The 18,043-nt window shown below is 39.9% G+C and overlaps 1 protein-coding gene across 2 annotated transcripts in view; it reads left to right on the top strand.

Annotated features, from left to right (window-relative positions):
- Positions 1-17,720, top strand: part of LOC105490315 (tropomodulin 2) — a 66,709-nt gene extending 48,989 nt beyond the window's left edge. For both annotated transcript variants that reach the window (XM_011755827.2, XM_011755831.3), the window contains exons 9-10: positions 7,780-7,924; positions 9,775-17,720. In XM_011755827.2, the coding sequence (XP_011754129.2) occupies positions 7,780-7,924; positions 9,775-9,809 (180 nt within the window). In that variant the 3' untranslated portion in view covers positions 9,810-17,720. The remainder of the gene's footprint in view (positions 1-7,779; positions 7,925-9,774) is intronic.
- Positions 17,721-18,043: the final 323 nt, after the last annotated feature.

Below are 18,043 nucleotides of genomic sequence, written 5' to 3'. Positions count from 1 at the left end.
GGAAAGGAGAGACCAAGGAGACTTGTGGTATGAGCATTCGTTCCCCTGTGGGGTGGTGGGAGAGACAGCTGGGGAGGTGACTGCTGCTTAGAGCATCCTTTGCATGTCTGGGGGCCATCTCTGGGAAATTTCCTGGTCCAGACCCTCCAAGAACTGATAAAGCTGCAGAGTGCCACCCAGGACTGTTGCCTAACCCTGGAAACTCCCAACAGTTCCCATGGAGGCTCTACTCTCTGTCTTTGCTAACCAGGACAAGCAGACTGTTTTACTGCAGGCCCTCTGGCCTTGGACTTCTGATGTTTGTTGCCAGAGGAACACGGAAAGCCCACCAGGAGACAGGAGCTTTTTCATTCTCATCCTGCCAGAAGGGATGTGCCACCAAAACAGCTTTCCCAGACACAGAGATGTGGAGGCAGCACCCCAGGGGATGTGCCACACAGGGCTCTGCACACTCAGGAAGTTTGATGCTGTGTATCCTAGCATATGTCCAGCTGCTAGTAAATTAGAAAGTGGCATCAGGGTGTGGGGGAGTAAGGAAACAAGCCAGAGAGAAATATGAAGGGAGTGAACAGAAGTGATCACTCAGGAATATTTGTTGAATAGACTCATATCAGAAAGAAGCTAAGTGGGCACTTAGTAAATATTTCCAGGGGAACTAACACAGAAGTGAATACCCTGTTTGAAAGTATATTTAACTCTTTTTACGGATTTAGGCCATTGTGAAACCTCATAGCTGAAATAGTATCACACACTCTGTCTCTAATTCCTTACAAGATACCACCTAGCTGGCCGGGCGCGGTGGCTCAAGCCTGTAATCCCAGCACTTTGGGAGGCCGAGGCGGGTGGATCACGAGGTCAGGAGATTGAGACTATCCTGGCTAACATGGTGAAACCCCGTCTCTACTAAAAATACAAAAAACTAGCCGGGCGTGGTGGCGGGCACCTGTAGTCTCAGCTACTTGGGAGGCTGAGGCGGGAGAATGGCGTGAACCCGGGAGGCGGAGCTTGCAGTGAGCCGAGATCACGCCACTGCACTCCAGCCTGTGAGACACAGTGAGACTCCGTCTCAAAAAAAAAAAAAAAAAAAAAAAAGATACCACCTAGCTAAGGTTGCCACATAAAATACAGTTAAATTTGGCTTTCAGATAAATGATATATAAATTTAGCATGTGTCATCAAATATTTGGGATACCTTATACTATACTAAAAAAATATGTGTTGTTAATGAGAAAGTCAAACTTAACTGGGTGTCCTGTATTTTTATTTGCTAAACCTGGCAACTCTATGCCTAGTATTGAGTTAGAATGAGGCTAGAATGAGCTAGAATTGTGAAAATTTAGAATAGAGCAGCTTTTGGCAATGCATATAAAGAAGACCCTGAAGTACAGCCTGTAATCCCAGCACTTTGGGAGGCCAAGGCGGGCAGATCACCTGAGGTCAGGAATTTGAGACCAGCCTGGCCAACATGATGAAATCCCATCTCTGCCCAAAAATCCAAAAATTACCCAGGCGTGGTGGCTCACGCCTATAATCCCAGCTACTGAGGAGGCTGAGGCACGAGAATCACTTGAACCCAGGAGGCAGAGGTTGCAGTCAGCCAAGATCATGCCACCGCACTCCAGCCTGGGCGACAGAGTGAGACCCTGTCTCAAAAAAAAAAAAAAAAAAAACCCTGAAGTACAAAGAATTTGCTCCCTAAAATCCCCGCTAAATCAACCTCATCACCCTTCCTCAGCCATCTAGGAATGGATTTATGTAGTTTTTCAACTGTAATCTTTCATTTTGCTTCCGAAATGGCTTCTCTTTATTTCGTCTTTTTTTTGTTTGGTTGTTTTTGTTTGTTTTGAGACAAAGTCTCACTCTGTGGCTAGGCTAGAGTACAATGATGCAATCTGGCCTCACTGCAATCTCCACCTTTCTGGCTCAAGTGATCCTCCCGCTTCAGCCTTCTGAGTCACTGGGATTACAGGCACGCACTACCATGCCCAGCTAATTTTAAAATTTTTTGTAGAGACAGGGTCTCACTATATTTCCCAGATTGGTCTCCAACTCCTGGGCTCAAGCCATCCTCCTGCCTCAGCCTCCCAAAGTGCTGGGATTACAGGCATGAGCCCCACCATGCCCAGCCTGGCTTCTCTTTATTTGTATATGACAAGGAGGATTAAGATTTTCTAGAGAGGCCGGGTGTGGTGGCTCACACCTGTAATACCAATGCATTGCGAAGATGAGACAGGAGGATCACCTGAGCCCAGGAGTTCCAGGTTGCAGTCAGTTATGGATGTGTCGCTGCATTCCAGTTTGGACAACAGAGCTAGACCCTGTCTATTCTCTCTCTCTCTCTCTCTCTCTCTCTCTCTCGATTTTCTAGAGGAATTGGAAAAAATTATTTGCTTTACTTAAGAAATGAGGAAATTCGGGGTCAAAACTTGTCCTACATCCAAATTGTGTTCATTGACTCATAGACTGTTAGAAGTAATCTCAGTTTCCTTACCTATCAAATGAGGGGTTTGAAATAAAATAATCTGTAAGACAGTTTCCTCAGGCAGAACCAGAAGCCAAGACCAATTTAACAGCACAGCAGTAGGCAGCTGCACCGAAATGAAGGCCTGCTGAGAATCCACCACCAGGGGCAGACTGCTGGGCTAGGCTCCAGGTCAATATGCAGTGATTTAATCAGGTGCCCCTGCGGGAAGAACAATCAGTGATGCATATAAAAGAAACAGATGGGGAACTGCTAAATAAATTTGAGTAGATAAAAGAGGTCACTTAGAAAAAAAACAGAAGGTGATTTGAAGATATGCATAAACATTTGTTTCTAGTTTTCCCCCTTTGTGTTTGGTGACTTAAAATAGAAAAAGAGCTTGGGCCTCTAGTCCCAGCTACCTACTTAGGAGGCCGAGGCAAGAGAATCCCTTGAGTCCAGGAGTTCAAGTCCAGCCTGGGCAACATAGCAATACCTCATCTTTTTTTTTATATATATATATATAAAATATATACCATAATAAAAGTTATATAATTTAATATACTACATACTTACATAATTTAAGTATATAGAAAAAATATATATCCAAATTGTAAGAAATTTTGATGCCCATCTATTTGTCCTGGGTTTGTGTAAAAAAGAGACCTCAAATCCAAAAAAAGATACAGGCTGAGGAAGAAACATAGTGTATGTTACATTAATTCCTCCCCTTTTTTATATGCCCCCAATATAATTTTCTTCAGCTTCTAAGTCTTTTATGTAGCTATTAGCATCTCCTTCCTCCCCCTCAAAAAAACAAAACTAAAAGCTGTTATTCTATTATTAATATTTCCTATTTTTGATTCCAGATTATATTAATAGTTTAAGTTAACATAAAAGCAGAGATGGTGTTTGTTTTACTGCTTTGCCAGAATGTCATCCAAGATTTATTACAAAATACAGAAAACTCTAAAGAAATTACAGTTGATGTCTATATAAATAGAACATTCAAATCAAGGGCGAGTAAGTGTGGATTTGCCTTTTATTGCACAACAAAGCAGCTGTAAGGATGCTGAGCAGAATTTAAACTATTGGGGAAATAGCCAGCTACTTGGAGAGGGGGGACTCAGATACTTGGGAATATAGGTGATTTGGGGTAACTTTTGACCATTGCATTAACACTGCAAGTTACCCAAGTCCAGGACTCAAATGCTCCAGGGGCACAAGCCATAGTAATGGCAGCCCTAACCTTAGCTCGGGGCTCATTCCTTGATACAGTCCCACTATTCTAAACTATGACATTTGCTAAAGTTGCTCATGAAAATCTGAGGTCAGCTTCTCTTACTTTTTTGCTGCCACTCCCTCCCATTGACTCATGATGCTTAAAGCGTTAATCTCTACACGGTGGATGCCCATAATTATTATTGTCTAACTGGAAATATCACATTGTGTTAAGTTCTCGAGGAGAGATTCATTTGAGGGGTTGCTGGATGACGAGAAAGAGAAAAGCAAAGAGATAAGCCTTAAAACTTGCTTGGGATGCAAGCCATAAACTTTTCTTCTTCATCTGCTCCATATTTAAATTTTCCAAATTTAAAAGGTATACGTTTTTAACTTATTACAAAGTGATCAAGATTGTATGGTACTGGCACAAAAATAGACTAGCAGAGCGATAAAGCAGATTCAAATCAGGGAAGAATGAAACAAAAGATGGTAGGATAATTTGCTAGCATTTTGGAACAAAATTGAATTGGGTCTCTATCTTCATTCTTTTTTCTTTTTTTTTTAAGATGGAGTTTCTTTCACTCTTGTCACCCAGGCTGGAGTGCAATGGCGCCATCTCGGCTCACTGCAGCCTCTGCCTCCCAGGTTCAAGTGATGCTCCTGCCTCAGCCTCCCAAGCAGCTGGGATTACAGGCGCATGCCACCATCCCCTGCTAATTTTTGTATTTTTAGTAGAGACGGAGTTTCACCACGTTCACCAGGTTGGTCTCAAACTCCTGACCTCAGGTGATCCGCCAGCCTCAGCCTCCCAAAGTGCTGGGATTTTAGGCATGAGCCACCATGCCTGGCCCTATCTTCACTCTTACGTTAAAATTCATTCCAGATGAAATAAAGATTTAAACATTAAAATATATTAAATCATAAACCAAATGGAAGAAATCAGGAAGAGTAGAGAGGCTTCCTAAACATGATATCTAGAAGATTGATAAATTTGACCATATGAAAATGAAAAACAAGTTCTGATAGTGACAAAATGAGAGTCAAAAGACAAACAGAGCAAAATGGTTTCAGCGCATTTGACAAAGGGCTAATTTCCTAACATACAAGAAACCTACAAATCAAGTTAAAAAACACAAAATACAGGAACCGTAAGCTGGTAGAAAAATGGGCAAATGGCATGGATTGGTAGTTCCTGAGAAAAAAGAAATATAAATCCATAACAAAATTCATTGTTCTTATTCATCATTTGACAAATGCAAATTAAGGGAGTTAAATAAATATAAAAGAAATATAAATTTTCACAAAGTGTATTGACAAAGATTAAAAAGGTAAGTAGTATCTTATTTGGCTAGGGTAAGGAAAGCAGTAACACTCGTACAGTTAGCAAGAATAAAAGCTGTCATAACCTTTGACAGTAAGTCAGTAATATACCAGAACTGGAAACATGCTTGCCCTCTGACCCAGCTATAATTTGTCCTACAAGCATACTTGCAGAAATGCCCCAAGATGCACTGGGGGGAGGGAAGCTCACTACAGTTTTGTTTGGAATAGTGGAAATAGAATGCAATGTAACAGTAAGTCAGTAAGGCCTGGCTAAATACACTATGATCCATCACTGCAATGGGATGTGGCACAGTTCTTTATATGGATGAGGTAAATGTATATTTACCAACATGAAAAGATATCCTTAATGTTAAATGAAAAATAAAAACACACTTCAAAACAACATGCTAGTGTAATCCATTTATGTGAAAAAAGCATAGATGTACAAGTGATTGTGTAGATGTGTGAATGCATAGAAAATGTTTAGAACACTACATAGTGCACGCCAATCTGGCTTTCTCTGTGGGGAATGGGATACATAGTGCACGCCAATCTGGCTTTCTCTGTGGGGAATGGGAATGTTGAAGTAAGGGGACTTTTATGTTTTATATACATTTTAATTTGCATTTTCCAAACAAGCCTGTCCTTTTTTTTTTTTTTTTTTGAAATGGAGTCTACTCTGTCACCCAGGCTGGAATGCAGTAGCACAATCTCAGCTCACTGCAACCTGTGCCTCCCGGGTTCAAGCGATTCTCATGCCTCAGCCTCCTGAGTAGCTGGGACTATAGGCGCCTGCCACCACACCCAGCTAGTTTTTGTACTTTTAGTAGAAACAAGGTTTTGCCATGTTGGCCAGGCTGGTTTCAAACACCTGACCTCATGATCTGCCCATATCAGCCTTCCAGAGTGCTGGGATTACAGGTATGAGCCGCTGCACCCAGCCTTATTTTTTGAAATGTAATGACTGTGTTATAAAAAAATATAACTCGTACAGTTATATTTAAAATTAAGGGACAAAGTATACTTTGTCCCTTAAATTTTAAATTCCCATGTTTACATGCCCCTATTTGTTTTTGTTTTTTTTGAGACAAAGTCTCACTCTGTCACCCAGGCTGGAGTGCAGTGGCACAATCTCGGTCCACTGCAACTTCCGCCTCCTAGATTCCAGTGATTCTCTTACCTCAGCCTTCCGAATAGCTGGGACTACAGGTGCATGCCACCATGCCCAGCAAATTTTTTGTATTTTTAGTAGAAACGGGCTTTCACCCTGTTGCCCTGGCTGGTCTCAAACTCCTGACCTCAAGTGATCCATCTGCCTCGACCTCCCAAAGTGCTGGGATTACAGGTGGAGCCACAGTGCGTGACCTCCCTATTAAAAAAAGAAAAAAGGAAAAAAAACCCTCTTTTTTATTTTTTTATTAGTTTATGTCTCAAACAAAAAAGCCTTTTCCCTGCTGGGTGCGGTGGCTTACACCTGTAATCCCAGCACTTTGGGAGACCGAGGCGGGTGGATCACGAGGTCAGGAGATCGAGACCATCCTAACACGGTGAAACCCCATCTCTACTAAAAATACAAAAAAATTAGCCAGGCGTGGTGGCGGGCGCCTGTGGTCCCAGCTACTCGGGAGGCTGAGGCAGGAGAATAGTGTGAACCCAGGAGGTGGAGCTTGCAGTGAGCTGAGATTGCGCCACTGCACTCCAGCCTGGGCGACACGGGAGACTCCGTCTCAAAAAAAAAAAACTTTTCCCACAAACTTAAACAAGTTGGAGATTTTTTTGTAGCCCGCCTTCAGAGTTTGCTGATTCATCCAAAAGTGTACATGGTTCAAACCACAATAAAGCTGCTCAGAATCACCTAATGAGATTCTGCTGAGAGACAACAGCCCATAGGTTGAGATCTTTAATTATTTTTGGATATGGATCCCAGAATTTAAAAATTATATTTGATAGCACAAATATAATTTGTGCACAACACAGTGACAACAGAGTGACTATAATCAACAATAACTTATGCATTTTAAGTTTAAAAAGTAGAATTAGATTGATTGTAACACAAAGAAAGGATAAATGCTTGAAGTGATGGATACCCCATTTCCCCTCTTGTGATTATTATGCATTATATGCCTGTGTCAAAATATCTTATGTACCCCATAAATATAATATACCTGTGTATCCACAAAAGTCAAAAATAAAAACATTTTATAAAAAAGAAGAAAAAGTATTGGAAATGAATAATGGTAATGGTTGCACAATATTGTGATTGTACTATATGCCACTGAATTGTGCAGTTTAAAATGGCAAAATTTTATGTATATTTTACCACAATAAGTAAATAAGAATTTCCTAGGTGAAAAGTAAAAAAAATAAAATAAAAATTTAGTAATTGGATTGGCTGCTACAAAATAGTTTCATTATTTTTAAAACACACTTTGTTTAAACCACAGATACTGGGATGAATTCAAAACACCAAATATTAGTTTTGCTTTCATTTTAATTCTGGAATTATCCTTTCCTTCATAAACAATTTGCTTAGTTTTTTCAGCTGTAGGACACCAGCGAACTCAGCTGTCTGTTGGATTTTGCTTCTAGACAAGGAACAGGATTCAAATGATTATGAGAGAAAACATCTCAAGTGACTCTGTACCTTTTAATTTGAGACCTTTGCCTCTTTGCCTTTTTGTCTAGCAAGTAGCCTTGTCTTTTTCCTGTGCAAGTAACTGTTTCCTCTTCCTTCTTGGTCATCCTGCGCATGTGTCTGCACCTGCAACCAGAGGCAGCAGTTGGGAACAGCTGTAGAGATGGAAATTGCCCAGATGCTGGAGGAGAATTCAAGGATCCTCAAGTTTGGATACCAGTTTACCAAGCAAGGGCCACGAACAAGGGTGGCAGCTGCCATCACAAAGAATAATGACCTGGGTAATTCAGCCATAATATGTGCTGTTAACCATTAGAAGAGCATAAGCATTCACTTCTCCACTTCAGATGCAATATCTTACAGATACCATTCCATTGGCCTCTGATGTCACTCACTTCTTCATATAAGACACATTATTATAATACATGGTCATAGGAGTCTTTGTGGTCCTCGCAGTGTTTAAGTTACATCATAGCATTTTCTCAAAAAAAGAAGTTTGTTCTATTTTCCAGGTAGCCTTTGATTTTTGCTTGATTTCTTTTGTGTATTTGCTTCTCTTTTACTTACATGTAATCACCTTGTGTTGTTACGTGCACCAGATAATTATGTTTGACTTCTGACTGCTTTGGTACTTAGTTCTAAATATGGATATGTCTGATACTTTGGCACTTTACATGTGATATAAACATGGAGCTACATTATGAAGTTTAAACTTAGAAGTTGCCTTTTCAGTTAGCCCCTTCAGCTTTTCCTGTGGCCACTTGTTGCTGAGGATCCCTGGCATTTCTTCTGTTAGAGGTGGGGCATATACTGATCAACCATAGCAAAGAGGAATGGAACTGGGAAAACTTGGTCTGAGGATATCCCAGCCACCTGGAGCAGCCTGGCAAAAGGACATCTAGGAGGAGACATCCATTTGGCAAGCGGTCAGTCAGTCAACAGCAGGCTTCAATCCCCAGTTTGAGGTTCAGGGACAGAATGCCAGATCTTGGGTGGAGGAACTGGGCAAGGCGTTCCACCAGGTACAGTGCTGGCCTCAAGGAGGACTCAGATAGTGAGCAAGATAGAAGCTAAAGGTTAGAACAAGAAGGGGCAAATAAAGGTTAGTATCCAATTCCTTGTCCAGACAGGCTTTGCCAAGACCCTGAGGCCTAGGCAAGGTGTAGTGTGTGGCATCAGGAAGCTGGCTGGACATGTGATGGTACTTACCTGGGGGGTACACAGGGTGAGGCCAAGGGGCAGACAGGCAAATAGGGATTTGGGGAAGAGTGGAAGCAGCAGTCAGAAGACACCTGGGAAGAGCACATTGGGTCCACAACCAAACAACATGGAGACCAAAGGAAAACAGGCAAAACGAGAGGTCTAAAGAAAATAGGGCAGCCTACGTCCAAGCAGCAGCATCTGTGGGCAAGAGCCTAGGCCGGAGCTAGGCTATTTAAAGTGGAGAGTTAGAGCAAGACTACAGCCAGGGCACATTTTTACCAAATCCAAGAAGGTTCAATAGCCCTCTTCCCAGTGACCAGGAGAGCCTGCAGTTGGGAAAGTGAAAGGTGGAAAAAGAGGGTTGCAGGAACTGGGAAACAGGCAGTCTGGGCAACTTCTTCGATCCTAAACATCAGGTTAATAGAAATTAATCTCTGAGTTTGCTTGCTAACTGAATCATACCTTCCTGTAGGTTGATATTTAAGAGTTTTTATTTAGAAGAGTTTTAGAATCTTTGAACTATTTGCAGCTCCTTCCAGACTTCAACCCATAATCAGCATTAAAAGATTGTGAAGAGTTAGTTAAAGCCAGTTGGTGACAGAGTTGCTAGTGCCATGGATAAACGGCCATGAAAATAGTCAAAGTGCATAGTTTCACAGGTCTCTTCTGGAATTTCTACCCCATAGAAATGCGAACGTTCTAACACTCGAGTACCCAACTATCAGACATACCTGTATTTAAATGTAAATTCCACCAGACACTGGATTATTTTATCATTTCCATTGATTGTCATGGTTGAGTATTAACATTTAAGATAACTAGATCCTCAAGCGTGTGAGATTGTCATCTTATGTAATTAATGCTGTTTATCTGGAATTTAAGAAGTATCCCTTCAATTTGTCTTTTTATTCCTTTCTTTCTTACCTAGTTCGTAAGAAGAGAGTTGAAGCAGACAGAAGGTAAACATCCTCAGGGAGGAGTGAAGTTTCACCGTGGTGTGGCCATTGAAAAACAAATACTCTTCTTTTTCCCCATCCGGACCATTTTATCAAAGTTTGTTCATTTCCGTTAACCACATAACTAATAATTTAATTGTTATTCTTTTTTAGCACTACTTATTTATCTTGGATTTTGTAATATATACAATTGTTTTATTTGCTCATGGGCACTTCTGGCAACTTGACAAATGGACTGATGCAGATTTTAGAGAGTGACGACGTGGAAAATGAATTTAACCACTTTCTTATTGGGTTGTCTTGCTTTCTTACATGAACTTTTTTTTGTAATCATTGAAAGGAATTTAGTGTATAATATGTGTTTGTAATTGTGATTATGATAGAGGCCTATCTCTGTTTACATGCATAGCTTTGAGTTAGGCTAAATACATCAGAAGTGTTCTGCTGACCACATAAGAAGTTAGTATTGCCAATCTTTCACTGCATGTGAAAATGTGACCAATTTAGCACAAATTCTGTCTTCGTTCCAGAAAAATCAGTAAATGCACATGCCCTGTTGATTGGAGATCAGTAGTGTCATCTTCATAAAGCAAGACAACATTATGACACTTTAAAACAGTATTAGCAAAGAAGTCTATTTGTTAACCCACAAATGTAGCTTCAAGCCAGACTCACAGGTAGCAAAATGAATTAGCACACCTACTTTTACTGACTATTCAACATATATTGAATCTTTAACATGACTTTAAAGGATAACTATTTACAAAGCTGTTTTAAAGTTTTTCAAACATGATAGAAATTTTCTAAATGTTAGTAAGAGAGAAGCTTTTAAAACAGTACATTCCTGAATAAAACAATAATATTGTATCTTAAGGCTGTCTGATACACATGATTGCATTTTTTTGGCAAATTTTAGAAGCATTTATGGCTTTGTCTTTAGTGTAACAAGATCACAGGATGAAAGATGAACATTCAGGTTAATTATCTAGACTTTTGTCCGCAGTACATGATCCATCCAGACATTTGCGAATGTCAGGAGAAAAATGTGAATTATCATTTATCCAGATGCGTGTCATCTCAAGGACAAAGCCTGTGAAAGTACAGCTGAAATGGTTGCATTGTAGTGTGCATTAATCTTTTGATGTAGTGGTGTAAAAATGCAATGCTAAACTAAGGAAGCAGGTGACTGCAGCCTTTGGCTCAAGTGCACTACTCTGATAACTGTCAGTGCCTGAGGTTGTGATTGGTGACATTCTGACACTGCCCAAGGCAACTCACCCTCTATTCCTCCTTTCTCCCCTCCCTTCCAATTCATTGTCGTTTTTCTCTTCTTTTCTCTAATTTGTTACTAAACAAATTCCAGAGTTTGTTTAGTAACCGAGTGTTCCTTAGTTGCCTGGTAGCAATAAAACAAGTGAATAGGAAAATGATTAATATATTATTCTGTTATTCTATTTAGCTTGTAAAACACATGGAATCTGTTTAAGATAGCCCTTGTAGAGTTGGACATTTACCTGTATTATAAGTACCCACAGCTGTGTCTCTGAAGTCCTTTGAAATATCTCATTTTCTTGAAATTTTTTTAATTTTTGAGAACACAATAAGCAGAATATTCTAACACCTTTGGCCCTAAAAATCCTTTAATTAGTTTATGGCTTCATCTCCTTATCTATTTTAAAAACACAGTAAATACTGTTTCATGGTTTTCAGTCTGATTTTTCCTTCCTTTTCACCCATTTAGGTGTGATGTGTTGGAGTCAACTTGTACAGGCTTGCCAATTGTTATATTTTCAAGAATTTTGCAAACTAGTTGTTCAATACAGCCATTATTTAAAATGAAATGATGTGTACTTACAATTGAATGAATTATATTAAGGACAAAAGTAACAAATACTATACTCAAAAATCTTACATTTTACTATTTTCTAACCTCTTAAGATTATTTACATCTAGTAGATATGTATGTAGAAATACTACTTAATAGTATGCTACTGAACATATCCTCTCAACTCCATGTTCACTACTTCTTGTTACTACAATGGCTTGAAATTGGCCGTGGTAGAAATATTTACATCACAGAAATTAGCAATATGTAAGAAACTGGGGCTTTCTCCCCCTCTAGATTGCTGGTTGATAAGCATTCATCAGCACACCACTGGGTGAAATTACAAATTTTTTTATACATATGTTTTGCTTACCATGTTGCCAAAGGGAAGAACATTTCTCTTAGATGTCTTTTCTCCTCTTTGGATTTGTTACAAACCTATTTAAGTGCTCAGTCCCTGACCTGCCTCTCCAAGTAAGCCTTTTTCTTTTTTTTTTTTCTCACTCTCTTTCTTGCCTTGCCTCTTAAAATCCCGGACCCTATAGAGCATTCCTTGCAGCCCCACAGTGCTGTGAACTGGGGGCTAAAGCAGTTGTTGGCAAACTCTGGCAGAAAGCAAGAAAAAAAAAAAAATCAGAGTTCAACCATGGCTGTTTCTTTTGTACAAGCAGTTATTGATAGTATTAAAGCAAGATAATGGAAAATTATCAAAAATATAGCACTGTTTTTAGCTTATAAAATAGTTGGGTCCCATGCAACAGAGTCTATGAAATGAAATGTTGATTACTAATCAGTTTGTTTTATTATTACTTGTGTTTTTAAAGTGGCTTGCAAGGTGGCATTTCCATGAGTATGCACATATTGACGATAATCCTTAGAAAAATATACACTTGAGGAGCCTATCCACCATTTAATTAGCCTAGGACTTCATCCCTCTCTCTGCCCAAAGTATGTGGAAATGGTAGCTCTTTCATCATCATGGGCACAGTTAATCCTTTGCTATCCATTGTAATGGGGCATAATGTATATAAAATTTTTTTCTATGTATTTGTTTTGCCAGATACTGTGTTGAGATATTTGGCAATATTTGGATAACTGATTGAAGGGAGATAACTTCTCCCCAGGCCTATCTCCCCCCCACTTTTAGAGTTGTGCAGGTCCACTTTAAGTGTAAAATCATTCACCTGGACTTGTGGGCTCATATCACCAACATCTATTATGGCATATGTAGATGATGTTTAGGAGATAAACCTTAGAAGTCTAGAAATCATATGATTAGTTCAGCACTGCAGCTCCCCATCTGCTTATTGTGTATAACTGGAAGCTGTTTTCATCCTCATCCGCGTGATTAAATGACTTAGTTTCTTTCATCTTTGGAGGGTATAATGTAAATAAGTGTCGTGTGTGTATGTGCATGTGTACTGTCAGATATCTAACTAGGTATTTGGCTACATCTGGACAACTGATTGAAGGGAGATGCTCTCTCCCCAGTCCTCTTCCCTTGTCCTTTTTAGAATTGCTGCAGGCCCAGGTTAAATATGAAATTACTCCCTAGAGTTTGCAGTTTATGTTACCAACCACCACATTTTATAGCTATGTAGAGGATGACTCTTAGGAAATAAATATTAGAAGCCTAGAAATCATTTAGTTGTTCTAGCACCAAATCTATCCATTTGCCTAATGTATTTAACATTCCATCCTCATCAACATGATTAAGCCCCTTTCTTCCATCTTTGTAGGGCTCATTGTATATAAATATTTTGTACATAAAGATCATCAAATACTGTAATGAGGTATTTGGCTTCATCTGGAAAATTGATTGGAGGGAGACGCAGTCTCCCAGCCCTACTTCCCTTGTCCCTGTCCAAGTTGCTGCAGGCCCAGGTTAGAAGATTACCAACCTGGAGGGGCATGCAGTTCATCTTACAATAAAAGTCCATTCATTTAAAAACTCAGAAATCATCCCAGTGCCTGTACTCCTCAAACCAATTTCCCTAAGGGGAGACTGGCACACCAGCCCAAAGAACAGGTGCTTCTCTTCCAACAGAAACATGGCCCCTGACAGGGCACCAGCATTAGGGAAACCAATGTCTTCCGTATAGCTGCCATGAGAATATTTCAGATGCTCAAACTGAAAACTCTTAAAACCAATGTTAAGCATCAGCATGCTTTAAGTGTAAGATAGCCCTCTGGAATTTACAAACACATGTGCAGCTATTTCCTTGTTCACAGATATGATGTACTCAGCCCTCTCCTAGGCACTATGAAGGAGACAGAGGAAGCATAAAAATTCTGGACTAATATAATTTTATATGTCTTTCTGGGATTGGGGAGTAGATTGAGTGCCTTTTTTACAAAGAAGATCCCATATTTAATTCAAGTATTTATAGCATCAGCAAAAAAGGGCAGAGGGCAGGAAGTTGAGAACACTAGGTTCTGTGCTATGTTACCTGTATTCGGTAGAACTGTTTCTGGAGTCAGGTTTTAAGTCACAATCCTGAAGCTTCCTTCCCCTCTTCCACCAATGATGCAATAATAGCTGTTTTCGTTTTAATTAGCAGAGAACTAAGAGGAAAGGTCCTAGCTCTACCTTCCACTCGCAACTTCCCTTTACCTCCCCTTATTGCTTTCATCTCAAATATCCCCGCTACTCAACCAATCCTAAAGCTAACATACTGAGACGCACACAAAGGAAAGGTGTGAGAGTGCTTGGAAGCATCCAGCTGAGCCCACTGGAGGAAAATCACACGATAGGGCCTCCTGTTGTGATACACTGGCCAGAGAAAAGCGCCAAGAACTTCAGGGATGTTATTCACTGCTTTCCTACTCCCCAACACTAGATCAGATTGGATTTTACTTTGTAGTTCAGAAGTTAAGAAGTCAAATTGCTGACCGAGGTGGGGAAGGAGGATGGAAATTAAAGGTTTACATTTGTTTAATGGCAGAACTGAGATTTGCTCTGCTTACCTCTTTCCCATCTGTCTGTAATAGCAATGACTCAATAATCAGTAGACCAATGGAAGAGGAGTTGCAAGTTTAAATTTATAACCTGACTCTGGGTTCTGTTCTAGAAACAGTACATGTTTTAGAGGCTTTGCCAGTTGGGATACATTGTTGACTTGGGGGAGGCTGAAGGAGAGAGCTGACAACCTAGACACAGAAAAGAGTAATTAACTAACTAGATTTTCTTCTGATCTCTTCCATGGTAGTGATTCTGAGCACATTGGCCCAGCTAGTTGGTATGGTGAAGGGGCACCGTACTAACAGATTTGGAGACTGAATCCTAATCCCATCACCAACACTTAGCAGGTATATGATCATGGGCAATTCATTCAATTGCCTGCCAATTATAGACTATATAGGGGGAAGAGCACTGGATTTGGAGTCAAGAAACGTGGACACTTGGCTCCACACTTCCTTAGCTGAGTAACTTTGGGCAAACCACTTGGTCTCTCGAGCCTAAGGTTCTTTAGCTATAAAATGGGAATAATATCTTCACTAACTACCTCACAGAGTTGTGGTAAGAATATAACCAGATAACTGGATACAAACACTATATAAACTGGAAAGCGCCATACAAATGTGAGAGATCAGTTTTATTATCAAATCACTATTTTCCACTGCCTCTTGAATCGGTTTTATTCTAACCAACCATTACATCTTCCTCATCTTTTGGAGTGTGGGTAATTGAGGCTTGGGTGTGTCATCAGGGACTGGAGGTATTTCAGCTCCCACATAGAGGTGGGAGAGGTGGTTGATGGGGGGTGGAAGTTAGATACCAGTGATGTATATGGTAGGACATTTTCCTGGGTCACTTTGACAGTACCTTGGGAAATTGTCAGAATCCTTGCAGAGGGCCAAGGCTGGGCACAAGGGAGAAAGCGAGCAGTTGAGAATTGAGGGGAGGGTCTGGAGCACGACTGCTCTCCTGTCATTGCTGCGGGTGGGCGAGGCTAAGACTTCAGGCATGACTGGAGGCCTAGGAGAGAAGAGTGTCCCTAGGGTTTCAAGAATTTTCATGCCTAGCAGCTGAGTAACAAGCACTAGTTCTGATAGATAGTGAAGGGGAGAAAATGCCACCTGTTGTGGGATCAGCTCTGCAGGGCAGCAGCTGCCTTGTTATCACCAGCAACCTTAGCCCTGGTCAGTAATATTTCTGCTAGGAAAGGTTTTGAAGCATGGCCTCCAAGGACTTTCATAAGCCCTTGGAGTCAGGACTGTGTCTCATCCATCTTTGTATCTTCAGTACCATCTCATAAGGTGCCTTGTACATAGTAGGTGCTTAATGAACAAATGTTGCTTGAATTTAGCTGTTGTCCAGCCCCACAGAGTTATGCTCCATTTGCCACCGTGTGATATTTTTGGGAAACAATACTGATTTGGATGCCAGCTGCATGTGACTTTGGGCAAGACTCTCCCATCTATCTTGTCTTCATTTCATCTGTAAAATGAAGTGAGTGGATTCAGTGCTCCCTAAGGTCCCTTCCAGCTCCAGTACTTGACAAGCCTATGATTCTAAATCGTTTCCATTGCCTCTGAACATGGGTGAGTAATGCCTCCACTGCAGCTCTGTTTTTCTCCAGGAGGCTTTGTTCAGAGGAGGTCTGACTATTGCACAGCCAGTTTTTTCTTCCTCTTCAGCAGTTCTTTACTGTCTTCAGAATAGTTGTGGATGAGCGGCCTTTTCTGAAAGGATACTTAAAAATATATACTATTTAGGCTGGGCATAGTGGCTCATGCCTGTAATCCCAGCACTTTGGGAGGCCAAGGCAGGTGGATCACCTGAGGTCAGGAGTTCAAGACCAGCCTGGCCAACACGATGAAACCCCGTCTCTACTAAAAATACAAAAAATTAGCTGGGCCTGGTGGCAAGAGTGTGTAATTCCAGCTACTGGGGAAGCTGAGGCAGGAAAATCGCTTGAACCCAGGAGGTGGAGGTTGTAGTGTGCCGAGATCACACCACTGCACTCCAGCCTGGGTGACAAGAGCGAAACTCCATCTCAAAAAAATAAATAAAATATATACTATCTTGCTCCTCAACCAGTGGGAAAGGAGAGGAGGGGAGGCAAAGAAAGAAACTGAGCACAGTAAACACAGCATTTTTTGTAGGCTCTTATTTAAAGTGTATGTGTGTATGTGTGTGTGTGTGTGTGTAAGTATTGACTAGGAAACAGAGGGAAGCCAATCAAAAGTATACTGTGCAATTGAGAGAGGCTGACCCAGGATTTAAAACTTTTTTTGGGTAATCTAACTGTGAGTAGATAGGAATCGGCCATATGGTGAAATGAGATCAATAGGAAATGTGCTTCTTGAGGAAATTTTATTTTAGTACCAAATGTTGCCAGTGACAATCTTCAGTTAAGAAATAAGTTATTCTGACCTAAAATTCTTATCTCCGCCACTTTGGTTTAAAAACAAAAGCTCTTATATACATGAAATAATTATATTTTAATTAAGCCTTTAGCTTAGTTGTTTTCATCTCTTCAAGGAAAATGAATAAGCAGCATTTTTCATTGTACTTAAAAATGTAAAATATCTGCATGCCACTAATCTGTAACATTTTACCAGTTCAGATGCCTGTAATGTGTGACTTTATGTGTGTCTGTGTTGTTTTGAAGATAACAAAGGAAGTAATACTTTGTAAACTGTTTAAACAAGTGTTTAAACTTCTATTGGCAACATTTATTGGGCTAAGCAGTTACTGAAAACTCCATATAGTTTTATTTTCCATTTGAAACTTCAATCAAATCAAGACTATTATATTCATTAGGGAATTAAAGACTAATTTGCCTTTTAAATGTGAAGTTGAACATTGTGTGGAAAGTAAATGTGTGATAAAGCAAAATGTATAAAGTTTGAAATATTATACTTTTACCCTGGATAATTATTCAGGACCCCAGTTGGCCCAAATAGGTGCAATTTTTAATACTTTGAAATTAGCCAGCCAGACTTAATGCTAAGGTAAATGTAAACTGTTTTAATTAATTAGCTTTCAAAGATATAATGTATCTATTTCTGTCAGGAATGATATTTCCAAATGAAAATGTAAAGAACATTGGGAATTAATAAACTTTCCTTTCGAAGTAAAAGTAAAGACTGGTTTTATATGGCTAATTTTTAGACTGTTTCTTTAAAACAAATGGTTGGCTGCAGAAAACTATAAAATGTCTTTATTATGAAGAAACAAGACAACTACAAGTAGCCATAACAGAGAGAAATAATTCGTTATCAAACAAAAATGTACACATTTGGCTAAATAGTTAAAAATTTACTAGAATGAATGGGAACAGGAATACAGAAAGCCCAAACAGGTTAACTATTTTACCCTGAATTTTTTACACTAACTTTGGATTTACATTATTATTATTTTTAAAGCCCTTCTGGTAATTTGTAATACTGAACACTAAAAATGATGA

This window comes from Macaca nemestrina, chromosome 7 (assembly GCF_043159975.1).
Source record: "Macaca nemestrina isolate mMacNem1 chromosome 7, mMacNem.hap1, whole genome shotgun sequence".
NCBI lineage: Eukaryota > Metazoa > Chordata > Mammalia > Primates > Cercopithecidae > Macaca > Macaca nemestrina.
Note: the sequence above shows the minus strand (reverse complement) of the source record. Positions and strands in the feature narration are given on the sequence as shown.